This window comes from Lepisosteus platostomus, chromosome 8, assembly GCF_059453375.1.
Source record: "Lepisosteus platostomus isolate fLepPlt1 chromosome 8, fLepPlt1.hap1, whole genome shotgun sequence".
NCBI lineage: Eukaryota > Metazoa > Chordata > Actinopteri > Semionotiformes > Lepisosteidae > Lepisosteus > Lepisosteus platostomus.
Window position 1 is genome coordinate 51,685,500 of NC_142618.1, and position 17,831 is coordinate 51,703,330.

Here is a 17,831-nt window from a genome sequence, read left to right on the forward strand (position 1 = left end):
CCAATTAAACATTTTACAATTAGTAAAATAAACAGCAACTGAGGATCAATGTCAAGAGTTATGATAATGGACTATGTGCAACACAGAGAGGGAGAGGTAAGTGATTGAATATAGGTCACAACCAAAATTAAGGGCACACTGAAAGGAGCTTGTTGTGTTCAACTGTTTCCAGTGCTTCTTTAGATGAAGAATTGTTATTATCTGGAACAGGCTTCCCAGCCAAACGTACTGGGTGGTAGAAACCTAAACCTTAGGGTTTTTTAAAGAATCAATGGACAAAAAGTTTAGTTTCAACTATCTCCTAAACTCTCAAACACGTAAACTGGCCTCCTCACCATCTGCAATAATGCTGTATGTTCTTACAGTACAGTATATCTATTAAGTAAAAACATTACAAGACAGGACCCGATACTGAAAAAAATATGATGAAACAAAACTGGGTATACCTGAGAATATGACATGGCGATGTGAAAGAACTTCCCTCTTGCTCCCTGTGGAATTGCTCTGGTGAAGAAGAACTTGTGCCCATCTTTGGAAAATAAAGGTGGTTCATTCTGCATGGAAGGATTAGTACATCAGAATCTTCCCTTGTGGATGTGGGTTATTTCGTCTGGTGTCTGCTCCTCTATTCCCTTATGAAATTACTTTGTTTCGGTTTTCTTAATGAGGTTTCCAAAGTTGTTTGTTAGTTGCATGAGTAGGATCAAGCAATACTTGAAGTTGCATGATAACCGATGCAAGAATTGACAGTATACCCTAGCATTCCAGGTAGCATTTTCTTTTACTTGCCTGTCTATGCAACCAGCCTTCACTTTCATCTTCGTGTTTCTGGAAAGACAATTAGATGTATTTGGGGTTCAGGAAATCTTAAAGCATGATTAAAAGCATGATCAAAAATTGAGTTTTTCTCAATTTCTAACACCTTTTTACACTGTTGGAAAAACAACAGTGTTATGACAATGTTTATCTAAACATTTGTGGTGCTCTAGCAGAATGTAGGGAAGTTTTGCTTGTTATAGCTATTGCTATTGTATCCTAATGCTACTCTAGATATGCTAATGTAGCATTTTGAAATGCATGTTTTAAATTACCTAAGTGAGATGTCACAGTCAAGGTCGAAAAGGTTCAATAATTTAAGATTCAGCTTTTTTTACATATACATAACATTTATTCATTTGGTAGATGGCTTTCTGCAAAACAATTTACAATTGCATCCAGTCAAGATGCAATGGATGCAGATAACAGTAACAAAAAAAACAGACAGTCCAAATACACTTAATGTCATGATACCTAAAAGCAAATTAACATTTTTATAACTTGTAAAAACAGTACAGTAGCTTAAAAAACAGAGATTAGAAATAAAGGATTCTCAACGTACCTTAGTGCAGACACCAGTGGTAGCTTCACACAGAGTCATGATAGAGATGTTCTGAGCTCTGTTGAGCCAATTTACAGCCAGTTTCGTACTCGTTGCCCACTTCACCATTGTTATGTAATATTCCCTAATGCAAAGTAAGTTTTGTTACTTTTTTGTGTTCAATGTTTAATTGTATCAATCTAACAATACTATTAACTAGATCAGAAACCTTTAGAAACGGAAGAGAGAAAGAGGAAGACCGTAGAATAAATAATACTGTGAAAAGGGCCTCCTTTGGCAGATAAAAACAGAACATGTACAGTACTACTGTATATAGGTAATCTGAGCATTAAGGATACTGAATGTGGGACTGTTGTGTTTTAATAATGGAAATGGGTATTTCCTATTTGTGGTATCCACCAGGCTTAAAAAAATCTCTTGCTTGTTTAGCGCTGCACTGTTTCGAATGGAGAAAAAGACTGCTGTTCATTTACCATCCGCATTAGGGAAAGTTTAGTCCCAAGTAGGGCCTTTTGTTGGATAAGAAGCAGGTGTCCTTTCCCTGCACAGTATTTGTGCCTCACTTTTATCAGAGAAGGCAGAGTGGTGATACACAGATGTTTGCAAATATCTACAGAATTGTAGAGAGCATGTGTTTTACTCTGCTTTTGTGAATTCATTTTGATTTAGTCACCTCACCGTCTTTGTAATGCCAAGGAAAACATGTGCATGTACAGTAAGTGTCACTGCTGATGGTAGGGGGTGTACAATTGTTATTAGGTTTGTAATTTGCTTGCAAAGCAAGTTGGCATCAGGACTCAACTCTTACTATTCTCCTTTTAATTATTCACACCCCTTACTTATTAGAATATAAATATTGTATGCGAATATAGATTGATTTTTACATCTGTTTTCGATCAATGATGTAGATAGCAGTAATCTTTATGGCTTTTACACAAGTCTTCCAAAGTTGCTGCAGTCACAGTGCTTAGTAGCCCTATCTTCAATGCTAGCCAACTAAAATAAATAAATCTAACTAAGCTGACTAAAAGTGGGTTGCAATGTTATCTTTATCTTTATACTGTACCAGTGCAATATACAATACTGCATTGTTTTGATGTAGTATACAATAATTGTATTCCTGATTAGTGCAAGGTTGCTAAAGGTCTGGTTCAAGAAATACTAAAACTGTTCTTGAACTGGTTAAAGAACAGTTAAAGAACTGGTATCAATGCATTTACAGTACCTCCACAACAACAACAACAACAACAAAAACGAAAATAATCTCAGAACACAGCACCTCATTCCTGTACAGACGACAAAAAATATACCACTTGTATACTACACAATGGATATTATTGTTTATATCTGGAATTCATTAGCAATTTCAATACAGTATTTTTAATTTTAAATTCAGTTTGGCCTGGAACCCTGTAATGGAATATCAAGTATGGAAAGGATAGATAATATATAGAACATGCGCATCGGTAATAACAGAAAGAAACAATTAATTTTTATATATAATAACTGCAGTTACATAAAAGATCTGAAAAGGTATGAAACAGTGCGTGAAATGAATTGTCATTAGTCTTTATTAAATCTAATGTTAATAGTAAGGTAGAAAACTAAAAACATATACCTGATTCTTTGATCCTCGGGGCGTTTCATCTCTATGGTGTGCAGAGGGCCATTTAGGTTAACCACATACAAGTAAATCACTGGATTTTCCTTACCAGCCTGCAGGAAGAAGCACATGATAATATATTATTGGGTCATGCAGGTTGGCTTCTATTACAAGTAATCAGCTGCTGATAAATACTCTACATGAATTGTTTAAGGTCATGCATTTTCATCAAGCAAGCCCTGGTAATGTGTTGTATATTTAAATCAGTTTCCTCTGCTTACCTTTGGATAGTGGTACTCCTTCCCAGTAGGGTACACAGAGCCTGTATAAATAGGTATCTCCATTTTCGGTACTAGTGTATCATCGATTGTTGCATACGCTAACCTCGCACCATCTGGAGACCACCAGTGAGCGATATGGGTTTGGAATATCTCCTCTGTAAAAATAAATAATTTGTGATTAATTAAGGGAATGCCTTGTTATTACATAATCTAAAAAAAGAAGGAAAATAATTAAATAAACAATTCAATATTCATTCATAGTTTTTGGTCAGATTGTGCTGCTTTTACATTTGTTGTGCAGACACGATAATTAACATCATTCGCAGTGTATAAACATCATACCAGTCCATCCTTACTCCTGTAGTACAAAGCTTTTGTAACAAATCCATGCTAGAAGGAAGAAATAGAAGATAAGACAGCATATGCAGAAATACTGTATATTGTTACTGTATGTATTGGGTGTATTTTGCATATGCAGGCTGGTAATTTTATTCTCCCTCATCCTGGATAGTTGCTTTGTCATTCTGGTTCATTCTGAATTGCAAGGTAGTGTTTGCACTGCTAAGGATTATCTAATAAAGAGTCCCAGTTGAGTGTCTTGATGGCTTTTGAGACTGAAATGGTCTGGATCTAATCAGTCAAGCTCCTGTACTTATTAGGTAGACAGCAAAGGAGGAAAGTGATACGCTGTAGCAGAGAGGGATTCGGTATTGGATATATGATAAGAGATTCAGCACTTCACAATCATCCTCATTGAGTCAAGACAGGTTAAATAAAGGGACAGCTGTATTTTTCATATTTGCAGAAATATTTAGCATTTTTTAAAATCACCAGGCAAACGTTTGTCACTCCTGCCCCTACAGTATGTGAATGCAGTCTTGTAAAGGGACCCATAGTTGTCTACTATTAGAATCAGTTTAAAGTATAATCTTACCTGTGGAAGATTATTTATTTTATGGAAACAGGATAAATTTGATATATTATAAAAAATACACCCATTTCTAAACATATTAAGATTGTTCAATGTTAGTAATTAATTACAGTCAGAGGATGATGCTAGTAATTCCTGAAGGCTTTGGAACTCATTCCAATAGTACATAAATGACATCCAGTGTCCTGTAAATAAACACATCTTTGTCTTTTAAGATATTGCCACAGATATGTGTTGAGCAATAAGGGTGTTTTATTATTGAACTATCATAATTTGGTTGCACTGAAGTTGGTGACGGGACTATTACAGTACATAACATACAATATATTAACCCCAAACCTTATACTTAAAAAATCTCAATGCCATCTCAATGTTTTATCAAAATTGTATCATCTAAGGTTAGGTAGTACACAGTTTAAACTTAAATAAGGATGTGTTTTACACTAGTGTGAAATAAAACACTTATATACAGAAAGCAATATGCTGTATCTAATAAACAACTATTTGACATGGACATGGAAAGCATTTTTAGACAATAAAAGTTTAGGATTACGAAAGTGGCGATGAATATTTGTCAGTAATAATGGGCATTGTACACTATACACATAACAAGTGACATTAGAATGCAGCACATCTATATAGGATTATGTACTGTAGCTATTTTGTGTTTTTAATGTCTCTCAGTATATCATGTGTTTGAGTATACAGTATATAAAAACCTGGTGAGGTTCATTCCTGTTATGAATGACAATAGTGTTTCTCATTTCACTTCAGTGTACTACAGCCTGTATCAGGATTTCTCTCATTCTGCTGATTCTCCATTTACTTTCTTGGAAAAGAAATTGCTTTTTTTGGAAAGCAATTCCTACAGATGTGAAATTGCAATGTTCATCATGAAATAAGGAATTTTATTGTTTTTATCATGAATATGATGAAAAATAACCACAAAATATTGACAATTTAAAATAAACTTAATAAAACTGACTATAGACATAGTGTCGGGGACAAAAAAGAAAGGTCTTAAGCAAAAATCCAAGGTGAAAATCTTGGATTGATTTCCACATTAACCAGTCTCAGAGAAAAAAAATGTACTGTATTTGAATACAAATACTGTAAGTCACACTGAGAGTGTTATTTGGTTACTTGGTTTGAAGGTTTGGTTTGCAGGATAATTCAGTGCAGCACATATAAAATTGATACATGTCACATGAGGCATATGGAAGTATAGGGAATTATTTCTAACAAGGAATTTAATTTTAAATTAAAATGAATGACAATTGTGAAGCAATTTTTATTCCTTTTATTCTTTTATTCCTTTTTTCTTTCTCTGTCTTGAAATATAAAGCTGAAATTTCACAGTTACCAGTTTAAGAATTTGATCTCTTCAAGAGAAAGTTGATGGCTGTTTGTTGTTGTGTGTTTGAATTGTGAGTTTTCCTTTAAAGACGTTTAATAGAAACATTACTTTATATTCTGTAATATGTAAATTAATTATTTTAGGTGTTCCCTTTCTGCATCTTAACAAACTAATAATTCACCTGATTTGTCTTTACGAATGAGAAATCAGACACCTGATTCATGATGATTTTCATGAGAAATACCATGAGCCAACAATATATTGCTAAACAACAGATGCCTTGATGTTTAAAGTCTTTAGTATATATAGTTCACTTGTAAAAGGAAGATGAAGCTTTAGTTGAAATTCCCATTAGAAAGCACTATTAAAAAACAGCTAAAGTAGTTCATTAGTGTGCATGTGACCATCAGCTGAATTGCCTGACTGAGCACAAGGCATGTGAAAAGCCACTTGCTGAGTAGAGTCATTGCTAATTACAGACAAAATGCCAAGTGTTCATCTGCTGAGCTTTTATTCCTTTAATGTATTAATCTTTTAAAGCCTTTAATTACTACAGTAATAAGGAAGCACAGCACAGACTTGGGGAATATTCAGAATTATACTGGGGAATAGTAATGTTTTAATATTCTGCCCGTACATTCACAAATACGCAGCTTTCTTTTTCTCTAGAACTAAATTGGCTCTCTGTTTCCTGACAGTAGTCGAAATGTAAATGTTTGAAGACACAATTCAAGGATATAGTGATGTGGTTGAATTTACTGGAAGAATGAGAAATTGTAATAATAAATTGTAAGAGTGCTTTTAAGACTACTAAAAGTCAATTGGACAAAATAACAAGCAATATTTGCAAAGATTAAAATACAGTATATAACATACTGTACAATTTATTAAAACAACAACAGAAAATGCATAGCAAACCAACAAGAATAATAGTATACTGTATGTGAATCACTCAGGGATAACAAATATATTAATGACATCAGGGTTACAATACTGTATACTGATAGGGTGTACAGTATCCCTATCACCCTAGGATATAGTACTATTGCTGAATGTAGTTTGATATTCTGTCTTTTTGACAGAAAATACTCCACCTAAGATGGAACTTGGGTAGATGGCATTAGTAGAATCTCATTGCAAACAAGGAGGGAGTGGGAAGAAACACTCTCTGGCCACCTCCATATGAAAACCATTAGTGAAGATCCAGCGATATTCCAGGGACAACAGTTCAAGAAGTCAGGGGTCAAGTCCAGCTGCATAATCTACCTGTACATGTACGTCCTGATGGTGCGTGCCTCTTACACACGCAATGTAGACCTGAAGCTTCATCTTGAGAAGTGTTCAAGAGAAAGACGAAGTTCCTGTGAGGCGTGTTGACCCAGCTGAAAGCGGGGGTGGGTGGGTGGCTTAGGATCTGGTGAAGATCCAGGAGGTTATGATTTGACTGTCCCAATCACTATGGAAGAGCTCCAGAGCTTCCTCAGCCTGTGCTCTAACTAACGTGAATTCATGCAAGGGTTTCCTCTTCATCATTTGATGGTAGAGAGAGCGTTTTTAGTCTGTTTAGAGGAGTGTGAAGATGCGTTTCAGCAGCTGAAAGAGGTCCTGAACTCAGTCCCCCTTTTCTGTTTTACGGGTTACCCAAGCTCAACACTTTGTCATCGATGTGGCATACATCAGTAAAGGTCTTTCCTGCATGAAGAGGAAGCCCTGCGGTACAGCACATCAAACTATGGTGAACACTGGTGCTGGTTAAGGGAATCCGATATATCCATCCCTCCTCGTATGACCTGATCGGTTCTCCTTCTAGTGGCTTCTGAGTTTCACCAAGCCTGTGAGCCATCTGGCCAGGGGGGGGGTCGAGGCCCTTTAGGAATATCGCTTCTCCGTTTCGAAAACGCTAGACTAAAACAAAACTAAACAGGCACTCTATTGTTCCAGGCAGGCTCAGATCAGGTGTGCGGGAATGAGGGGACCCAAGTGACATGAGCTACTGCTGGAGACTCCAGGCTTTGCTTCTCCTGCTGGAAATGGGGAAGTTGCCTAGATTAACACGGCACCTGGGACGTCTGCCCTTTCTCTAAGATGGTAAGGAAGGGATGGCTAAATAGAACTACAGTACCACCTGACGAGGCTGATGTTGTGAAGGGTGACTCAGGTAGGGCCAATGTGGCAGTCTTTTCTCCCATGGAAGGGGACTGGGAGAAAGAGTTCCTGTGCCTGGGCTAATTCCAGCTGAGCCTTCCTCTGTCCTAAATCCTAAATTGATTTACTGTATATATGTGCAAAACAGATGATTCAGAAACAAGCAAAGTTCAAAGGGAACTTGCCTCATTTTTGACTCTGCAGAATATTTTTATTTAAAAAATCTAGATACTAAAATTTGATTTGTTTCCTTGATTTGGTAAGGTGATATTGTAGTACAGTATGTCGAAATACAGTATTTTGACTTGTTTTGTACAAACACAAAAACAATAATAATAATAGGATCAAAAACACACTAAGGGTTAACAATGAAAAGAAAGACACAGTACACAATTAACTTGTAATCTTTCCTCATTTGGTAGGAATTTAACCATGCAAAGAGTACCCAATTAAAATTAATCAGCAATACAACAAGAATCAACATAATGTAGTTTATAGATGACATTATTTTATTTGAATATATAAAAAAATGGAAATTAGGTGTGACAGGTAAAAATAAATGATAAAAAACATTTCCAATAAACAAGGAATTGTAAACTGTAAATGTTCACTATGTCACATGAAACAGAAATAATTCAAAATAGATTCAAACAATAAGTCTGATTTAAACATAACGAACCTCACAGTTACAGCATTTGCTGCAAAAGACTAATTCAGTTTCATGAATTCATCATTAAGTTCTCACCTTACAAGTGTTTTCATAATTTGCCCTTGAAAAAAAGAAAAAAAAATCCCCAGTCTTTTTTAATCATATAATTCAAGGCAATTTAAAAAAACAGCTGGTGTGTTCTTCATACGCACTGTGCATCTGTGCACTGCAGAAAATGACTATTGAAAGAGTTATTTTTCATATGACACATGTAGACCACTTGGATTCTGAACCAGGAACCATCACATATGCTTTAATCTCATTTATTTCAATGCCAAAAAGGGGCCAGACATACCTTAAGGCAGCAGCATAATCTAGTTGCATAAATATTACATGCTCTGGGCTCTCGTTCTGCATCTCACACTAAAGAGCAGGCCAGCATCCAGCAATATGAGAGCTAGCTGGGTTGTCAGGAGCATTTTAAATGAAGAGCTCAGAGATAGTGTATTTATATGGATATTTTATGCCTGGTAACTACCTCTTCATTAGCTTTGTTCAATCTGACTAAGGCAAAATGAGCACAGACTTGTGAATCTTGACAAGAAAACAAGGAAATTCATTGTATAATATCCTAAGGCTTAGAGGAAAGAATCAGAAACTGATTTTAAAAAACAGAATCCCATAACTACAGTATGTCTGCAATCTTAGTTCAACCTAAGAACAAACAAATATTTCCTTTCCATTAACATGTTCATACATAATAGAAGAAAGTCCAGTGTATCAATTCAGTTAAAAAAAAGATTTAATCATCATTAGAAAAGCATTACTCTACATCTAATCTTACAGTCATAATCTACTGACTAGAGCAAGATTAATCAAGGTTTAACAGTTGTGCAGTGCCTGTTCTGGGAATTGAACTTAATCGTTCCTGGCATGCTTTATGTGAAACCAGGTAACCACAGTATTTCTCCATATTCAAAGAAATGTCTGCTTTATGTGCAGTACGCTGCTATATAGAGGGCATATAGAGCATAGCGCTAAATAAAGCCTACAGGTACATTTATAATAAAACATAGTGTGACAGCATCTACATCTTGACCAGTTATACACAATTCTGGATTCTAAGCAATAAACCGACTATAGACTGTTTCTAACTATGAGTAATAAGAGTGCATTGCTCAAAAACGTGGTGCTGAAGAAGATGACTTTTTGATCATAGTCTTGTTATGCTGTTTTTTTTCCTCAAAACTCCAGGATTGTATTGCGTTGTATAAAAAGGGACACGATACCGAAAATATTTACTGACATATTTTTAGAAGTCAATTTGCTATTGTATGGCTCATAGAAGCATGCATTAAATTACTAGCTGTATTCTTGTTCTGCATCTTGTATTCTACTTCACTCTGTCATGTCGTTTACTATTAATTACACCAGCACTTTGTCAGAAAGGGTACTGTGATGTTTTTTCTCATTTTCTCATTCTGGGCTTAGGTATTATAAATTATTCATTTTTACGCTGAGACATTGATTATGAGAAACAATACAACTGAGACATGTAAGCTATCCACAACATTGAATAGTTTATGATGTATATTAACCAAACAAAGTAAACTACTGTATAATCAAGTGCAATATGACAGCCAGCTGCACAGGGATTTTATTTTGTCAGAAATATCTGTTTTCTGTCTGGCTAAAATGAATATATCCACAAGGTGGCAACAGAAATCTTTGATGCTGGCTTTGTAGCTTGATATCACCACTACAGCTTGAGATGCTTTTTTTCTGGATGTACCACAACAGCTTGGTTTTGTTCTTTCATGATGGCAAAAAAATACAATCTGTTAACAAATTCTGACACGATGCAACTTATAATCATGCTACTTTAGAACAACACGCAACCATAATACATTACAAAAGCGCTTTGCAATAGTAGACAAAGGTATTCTCAGAATAATAAAGAGGAATAATATATAAATCTTAAAGTTAAAATAGCATGTGCTTATGAAGTGTGTATAAAAATGAAACCAACTCAATTACTGTACAACCACAGCATCATTATCGATATGCACTGTATACAGATTGTTTCTTAAGTCTTTCTGTTTATAGGAGGTCAACTGACCCGGATTTCTCTTGCACTTTGTAATGACTGGTTAAGAGGTTTTTTCATTTTGGCAACAAGAAAACCTTATATTACAAATAATAATGAAGAGGTAGCCATCTCACATGAATTTAGCTTCAGTTTCATTTCCATACACCTACTGTATTATTGCTATTACAATTGAAGGTCAACGTGCTGCATATTTATCAGTTTTATAGATAATTCTCCAGCCTCCTTGTCTACAGTACTTCAGCAAGACATGTCTAACAGCAGTTGGACAGTGCTCTTCAGAGGGATCAAACTGTCTGTCCTGGCAAACCGAGACCCCAAACATGGAAGGTGGGGACCTGATTTGTACAGAAGCTACTGTCTACAGCAGCAGAGTAGGACTAACCTCAGCTGAGAGGGCTTGGTCTGCATTATTCTTCAGAGTTGTAAACCCAAAAAAATCTATCTGAATATGGATGGCAATGAAGGTGAGAGCTCTGGAAGGGAATTTATTTTAAAGCCTTGGGGATAACCCTTTTAACTACAACAGTTGCATCACATGGTTTTTGATCACAGCAAACCCAAGGGGAATAGAATGAGACAGTAACAACACATGGATCCCTGTATCTGTCAGAAAAAGGCAAAGGCATTGTACGATTACATTTGCAATACTGAAACTCCATCATGCCTCCCGGAGGGTGCTCACATGACGTTGCTTTCCTGCAGGTTGACAGGAGGATGACGATATTAAGTTTTTATCAGGCCAAATGACAGCACTGATCCAGGTAATGGCTGCCCAGGAGGACAGGCCTTACCTCACTCGCCCTGAATAAAATAAACAGTTTCCTCAAATGTAAAATTCACATATCACAACATAGTTGACCTTATTCACCTTCATTATGCACCTTTAATGTTTCATGAATCTTTTGACAATTGTCTAAACTGTTCATTAAGCTGTTTATATCTGTGTGTTTTTGGTCTTCACGGTAATTCAGACTTTAAAATTGCCATGGTATTCTTTATTGATAACTGAAATTGATGCATAAATATGCATTAAACTCCACATATACAATATATTTCATAGCTATTTCTATTCAGTCAGACTATTTCATTAGACGTATTTCCACAGTTACCATTATGTTATTGTAAGTGTATTTTACTCATCATATGTTTACTTGTAAACAGTTTAAGGTTTAATGTTAGCCTTGTAAAGAAATGTATACTCTATCACAGCATACACCAAAAGAAAAGTCACTCATATTGTGCATTTAGCACAGGGTGTATAACAAATACATTTTAGAAATACATCAGCTTAAAGCCATGTGCTTGTGAAAGTTAAATGAAAATTAATTTTAGGGGTGGACAAATCATTTTAGTTTGTTTCCATGATATGGAATGAATATGCTCATTTTATGAGTGCATTGGAGCATGCAGCTTATTCTTTTTTATTGCTCCAGTCGATGCCTTTGACCTTTTAAACTCTTTCCAATAAGCTTGCTAGAGTAGATTTTGCTTGCTTTAAAGATGTTTTTTTTTCATGTGATTGTTCCATTTAATTAAACACAGGGGTATACAAAATGCATTGAGTTCTTTTTATATTACCCAAAACGCCTATGATAGCAGGAACTGTGTCCAGACCTCTGAAAACCAAAAGTAAGCATGTTACAAAGGGCAGAGTTTCAAGATTGAGTTTAAAGTGTTTTACTATTGAAGAAACATTAAAATACCAGAATTTGGATGTGGGTGAAAGAAGAGCTGTTTATTACGCTTGCAAGCGGGAGGGTAGCTTACCAAAGCCTGTCTCTCCGAAAGATGTTGCTCAGCGCTTTTTATACACAGTAACAAACAAACTTCCTACCTTGAACATAGATGACCTAATCCCTAAAACGAACCATCAGTTTTTTAGTCAAGCTTGTATAGCGGAAAACAACTCCTAATTAAAACTTTCGTTATTGCTTACATTCGCAAAACAAGACATTCAACTTGTCTTTTTACTATATTTAAGACATGAGCTGTACTTTTCCACTGACCTATAGATGCCCCCTGGTACGTTTCCATTTGCCAGGGTTATACTGTAAGCAGTTTGGAAACTAAAAGATAAGCAGTTTGGTAGCTTTTATAAAATGTATAACATTCTTTCACTATCTTTCCCAATGCTAAATACAATAGGTTCTACTAAGGATTTCTGACAAAAGTTCCAAGATGAAAATTATAGCAAAAATACTGGTTAACCAGTAGAATATGCAAATGAATGTAATGATAGTAAAAAGCAGGAAAAACAAAATGCTCCTTGTAGCCTTGGTATTGGCCATCAGATGACAAATTAAGCAGCTTAATGCCACCTCAGCTTACTCAGCTTCATGTCCGTATCCTACCTGCAAGCTTTAGCAACAAAACATAACGCATAATTAAGCTGGCAGGCATATTGAGTTTAGTGCTGCCAGGTCCATGCAGAACCCTCAATTCTTTGGTTTAACCTTTCAGCCCTCTCCTCTGTGGATTGATACCATTGGTGAACTAACTGCAAGCTTATGCTTAAATCAAGATACAATCCTCTTAATCCTCTGGTGCTCTTGTCTTTTAACATTCTGCCTCCCAGAAACATTTACACTTTAAAAGCAAACATTTTGCTTCCAGTATAATACATCATAAGAACATTCTATTCAGGATTAAAATGAGTGCTATTATATGCTATAATATACTGTACAGTACAGCGCTGGATATCTATGTAAAGTAACATATTTTCAAATGCATATTATTTGCAGTTTCAAACAGTGCACTAAATAACGGCTAAAGTAAATTTCTTAAATCAAACAAAACAAAAAGAGACATTCGTGTTAATATGTGGTCCGTTGCTTACTTTTATAAGAGGAATCGTTTTAAGACCGTGTTTGGTATAGAAAATTATTTCTCTCTCAGGGGGATTTTCAGGAAAATTATTGAGTAAATGCAACTTTATTTTAAGGTCTTGAGAACAAAAATATTTAGAGTAATCTAGAATCTAGTTACGTAAAATTAAAAGAATAACTAAACCTTTCTCCACAAATTTTGAAAATCATACACTTTAAAACCCCAATTTAGTATATTGTTTTTTACATGTCTTCTGGAAAATGCTACCTTTAAACAGTTCACTCGGCATCAATGAAACAAGCCAGAAGTGGCCTTAGGTCATATTTCACCTTAGTTTTATTGTTCTTTAGGCAGTCTGTTTCTAAACCAATAACTCTCATTTGACCTTTATTCTTGCTAGCACAAAGGCTTATAGAGTGTGTGTATAAATGAAGGATAAATTCTAATTAGTTTGTGTCTGACCCCATAAAAACAAGATTATACCAAAGGCAGAACCTCTCTGATGTAATTATGTGGACTGTCCACCACAGCCACATGGAAATATTGAAGCAGAAACAATACATTACCATACCAACATCTAACATAATCAAAAAATGGGCGTAATGACCTCTCTTGGAAACTTCTACTGTATTTGTATTTTCCTGTTTTCAAATCCAGAAAATAAATTGCAGTATGTAATGTTACCCCGCATCCCCACATTCACAAACTGTTATTTCAAATTCTCTGCAAAATATAAGTGAAATATCTAAATATATAGTGATGTTATCAGTATCTGCATAAAACATAATTACGGGTAATTTGATTATAGGAGGCTTAGACATTGTGCACAGAAAACGTCATATGCTTGGAGTACATACTCATTTTTTAAGGATACTGTATTTTTCCTCTAGTATAAAAAACAAATAGAAAATCATAAACAGTTCACATATCACATCATAGATATCTCAGCAAACAAAAATGCAATGAGGCAGCAAGCACAAAGCATAAACTTGATTCCATTAAAAAGGATCCCACATTACCTACTCTACTGTAGCACTCACCCATTTTTTCCATATGTTGATTTGGGTTTAAAAATTAAATTGAAAATCTTGAAAGTCCAACTGATCTGTTACACCGCTCAAAACAGTTACAGTCATTCCTTCCACCCATTTACAATACATATTTATGTCAAACTAAGATAATGAATACCGAAACACTGAGCACTGAGGTGAAAAGGTAAAACATATTATATATATATATTTTCATTGGACTTTAGGAAATTTTATTTTAAACAATTCAAGAACTTGTCCTGTTAACTTATTAAAACACATGCACTGTAAAATAGTTTCCTTCATCCAGTTTTATTAGGTTTAACAACTTGTTCTAGTGAAAGTAATATTAAAAACAGCAAAAATCCAAGCTAGCAATAGCATTTTCTTTAATTTAACATTACAATTATTTCCCCCACCAGCTGTCAGTATTATTAGTGTGCCCTGTTTTACCTTACATTCATCATAACACATTTTATGTTAAAATAATGGGTTAAATATTTTGCCAGTGATATTTCTTTTTCAGAACTTAATAAATTATGCCAGAAAATGTCCTCCATAATTACAGACATTCAGTAAATGAATTCAGATTTTTAAACAGATTGGACTGGGAATTTGCGTCTTAAATATTACCTGGGGTATTCTCCAATAATCAACACATCAACAATATGCTTGTCTGCTTATGGAAGAGAAGGCTTTTGTGTTGTATAGAGGGTTCCAATGAACAAACAATCATTTGTTTCAGTGTTCTGGACAGAAATATTTATTCAGCTGATTAGAAGGAAATGGAACTGCAGTGCAGTAAACATGTTACATGTTGTTAGCAGATCTTCTGTGCTTGATGTTGTGATGATGTCAGAGTAGAATTTTCATTTCAGAAGGTTCCAAAGTCCCCAGCTTGAAGATCATTTCTCATTCCTTCTGTCTGGGGGAAACATTTGGTCCATAGCCCTGACTCACTCTGTGAGTCTACCAATGGCGATGTCATCGACTGTGTGCTCAATCGCTTTTGAAGTGTCGAGAACCTGTAAATGTTGGGGCCTTAACTTGAAAGCTTCATTTACTGTACAGTATGTATAAGTAGGCATATCAGACTACTATTACCTCCTTTAGTTTATCCTATGTATAGTTGGATTGGTTGCATTATTTACATGTAAAGCAGTAAGCTTGTGCACATAGAGGTTTGGTGAGCAATGATTGATACTGTAATTTAGGGATTCAGAACAGGGATTGGTTATTTTGTACTGTAGGTGATACATCTGGACCTATTGCATGGACACATACCTGCCAAACTCTTCTCAGAAAAACAGATCTCACTGTGGACCAGATGTTTTTCTAAGTTCTTTTCCCTTCTGTGTGAAATTAGAGGTGGCGTTTTTAATTAAAATACATGTTACAGCTGGGTCTCTCTGCAGAGGTACGACGTTACTCTCCACAATGTTCTGTACTTTTCTCTTGATGGGAGTGATAGTTGAGGACTAGAGGAAGTCTGTGGGTTTCTTACTGTCATTTAAAGTATGAAAGGTATTGTGGCAATTAATTAAAATATAGGTAATTTTAGGGCATATATGTTACAACCAACTCAAGGCTCAGTAGAGGTACACTATTCTTCAACATTACAGTAAGTCATTTGACCCATCTTGTTTTAATTCTTCCACTCAAACAATTTCAACAGAGGTTTCATCAAACAAAACAAACATTTTTTTTTTAAATAGGAAGTCTTTCTGTACTGGGGAGAAATGTTTCAAACGTTTGTGGCTTGAAACATCTTCAGGATCCAATAGCAACAAATTGCCAATAGCAGCCTATCTATACATTATATATATTATATTCTAATGCCAATATATACTGTACTTTGTTAAAATTAATAGATCCATCCTCACTGACATCACAATTTAGATGTGACAGAATCAGTAAAATTGACCCTGTTTTTTAAAAAAAGTTGTCTGTTCCAATAAATTAAGGCAAAACGTCCCCTCTCTTATAAGAGCTCTGCAAAGGTCAGACAACAGGATGCATCTTCTGATTAAAATTTAAAGGTAAAAAAAAACATTAGCATTGCCCAAAGTCCTTCCTTTTAAATCCCCTCTGAGAACCAGTGCCAGTAATTAAGAAATGCTCATTAATTAAACAACAGAAGTGAGTAATACCCAGGACATGACCAACAAAAAGCAAAAGCACAGGGAAAAAAAAAACTTTAACAGATGTTAAATGCTCTTTGCTGCTTAGGATGTTAAGATCTACAAATGAAAACAGAACCACAGGAACCATGAGAAAAGAAACATTCATGCTGTTGCTGTATCTGTTGTTCTTCTTAATTATTTTGTTTTTTGGGGGGTAAAAACACCATTGACCTCTTCAGAAAAAAAAAAAGAAATCCCAGTTGACATTTTATATCTTCCCTCAGATTTCAAAGAAGAATGCAGCTCACTCAGCCATTAGCAGACTACTGTACCATATATAATGCTGCAAATGAAAGATGGCCATTTTGCTTATTTAGCTCATTTTATAGCTAACAGGGAAGTGATCTGTGGACGTAGCCCATTTAGTGCTTCTTGGAGGAATCCAGGGTAGCTTCAGAAAGGTATCAGCCTTTCCTAGTCTTCCATTTCATTTTGTATCAAGAGATACCTCTTGTGCTGTGTGAGATGCACTTGCCTTCATTTTTACGTCTGCTGTTTGGTATGCATTTCACTGTTGATCCTTCATAATTAACAGTTTTGAGAGTTTTGATTCCTGTCCGAAGTTCTTCTCTGTTCAAGACTAAAGTGTTTCAAGCTCATTGTATCTAAAGACATTTAATTATGCACTAGATGCACTCTTTATTGAAACGGTTTCCAAACACTATTTGTTTATGGTGTATATTTGTTGTAATGTGGTGACCAAAACTATGCATAACATTTTTAATGACATATTAGCATTCATTATATATTTTTAAAAAGGTCTCTATGTAAATTTTACACTTTCAACTACACTACATATCCTATTATTGTACAATATTTTGTGTTTGAGGAGTAAAGTAATGTGCAAACATACATTCTTACAGGTAAATCTATTTTATAAGTGTCTTTTTCAAAACACTTTCAATGTTTTCCATTCTTCGTGTCCTCTGGTTCTATAAATAAACGGATGTTGTGTCTCTTAAGTTATTACACATTCTTTTACTCTGAAATTGTGCTGTGCCAGAAATAAAATCACGTGACCACACTCAATATTCCCTGAGCAGTGGGTTGTTTTATTACAGTATATAACCTTTATAAATCTGCTTAATAGGGAAACTTGTGTCGGAACGTATTTTTAATGTTTACCTTAATGATCCAAAATTCTAGTTTGCTAATTACACCTCAATGTACAGTAAATTATTGATAAAATTGGGAAAAGTTGTGGTCCTTGCAGAAAGGTTATAGGATAGACTAGATACAATTAAACGCCCAAGAACACCCAAAATTAAATAGTATTTAAAAACCACAGGTTCAACACTGAAGATCAACAAGAAAGGTAAGACACTTTAAACTTAACTTCA

At 35.1% G+C, this 17,831-nt stretch overlaps 1 protein-coding gene across 4 annotated transcripts in view; it reads right to left on the reverse strand.

Moving 5' to 3' along the window:
* LOC148657503 (A-type potassium channel modulatory protein DPP6-like) overlaps positions 1-17,831 on the reverse strand; it is a 305,728-nt gene that overhangs the window by 30,080 nt on the left and 257,817 nt on the right. For all 4 annotated transcript variants that reach the window (XM_088643867.1, XM_088643869.1, XM_088643866.1 and 1 more), the window contains exons 9-13: positions 3,263-3,417; positions 2,997-3,094; positions 1,379-1,502; positions 790-828; positions 447-554 (exon numbers count right to left, since the gene is read on the reverse strand). In XM_088643867.1, the coding sequence (XP_088499993.1) occupies positions 447-554; positions 790-828; positions 1,379-1,502; positions 2,997-3,094; positions 3,263-3,417 (524 nt within the window). The remainder of the gene's footprint in view (positions 1-446; positions 555-789; positions 829-1,378; positions 1,503-2,996; positions 3,095-3,262; positions 3,418-17,831) is intronic.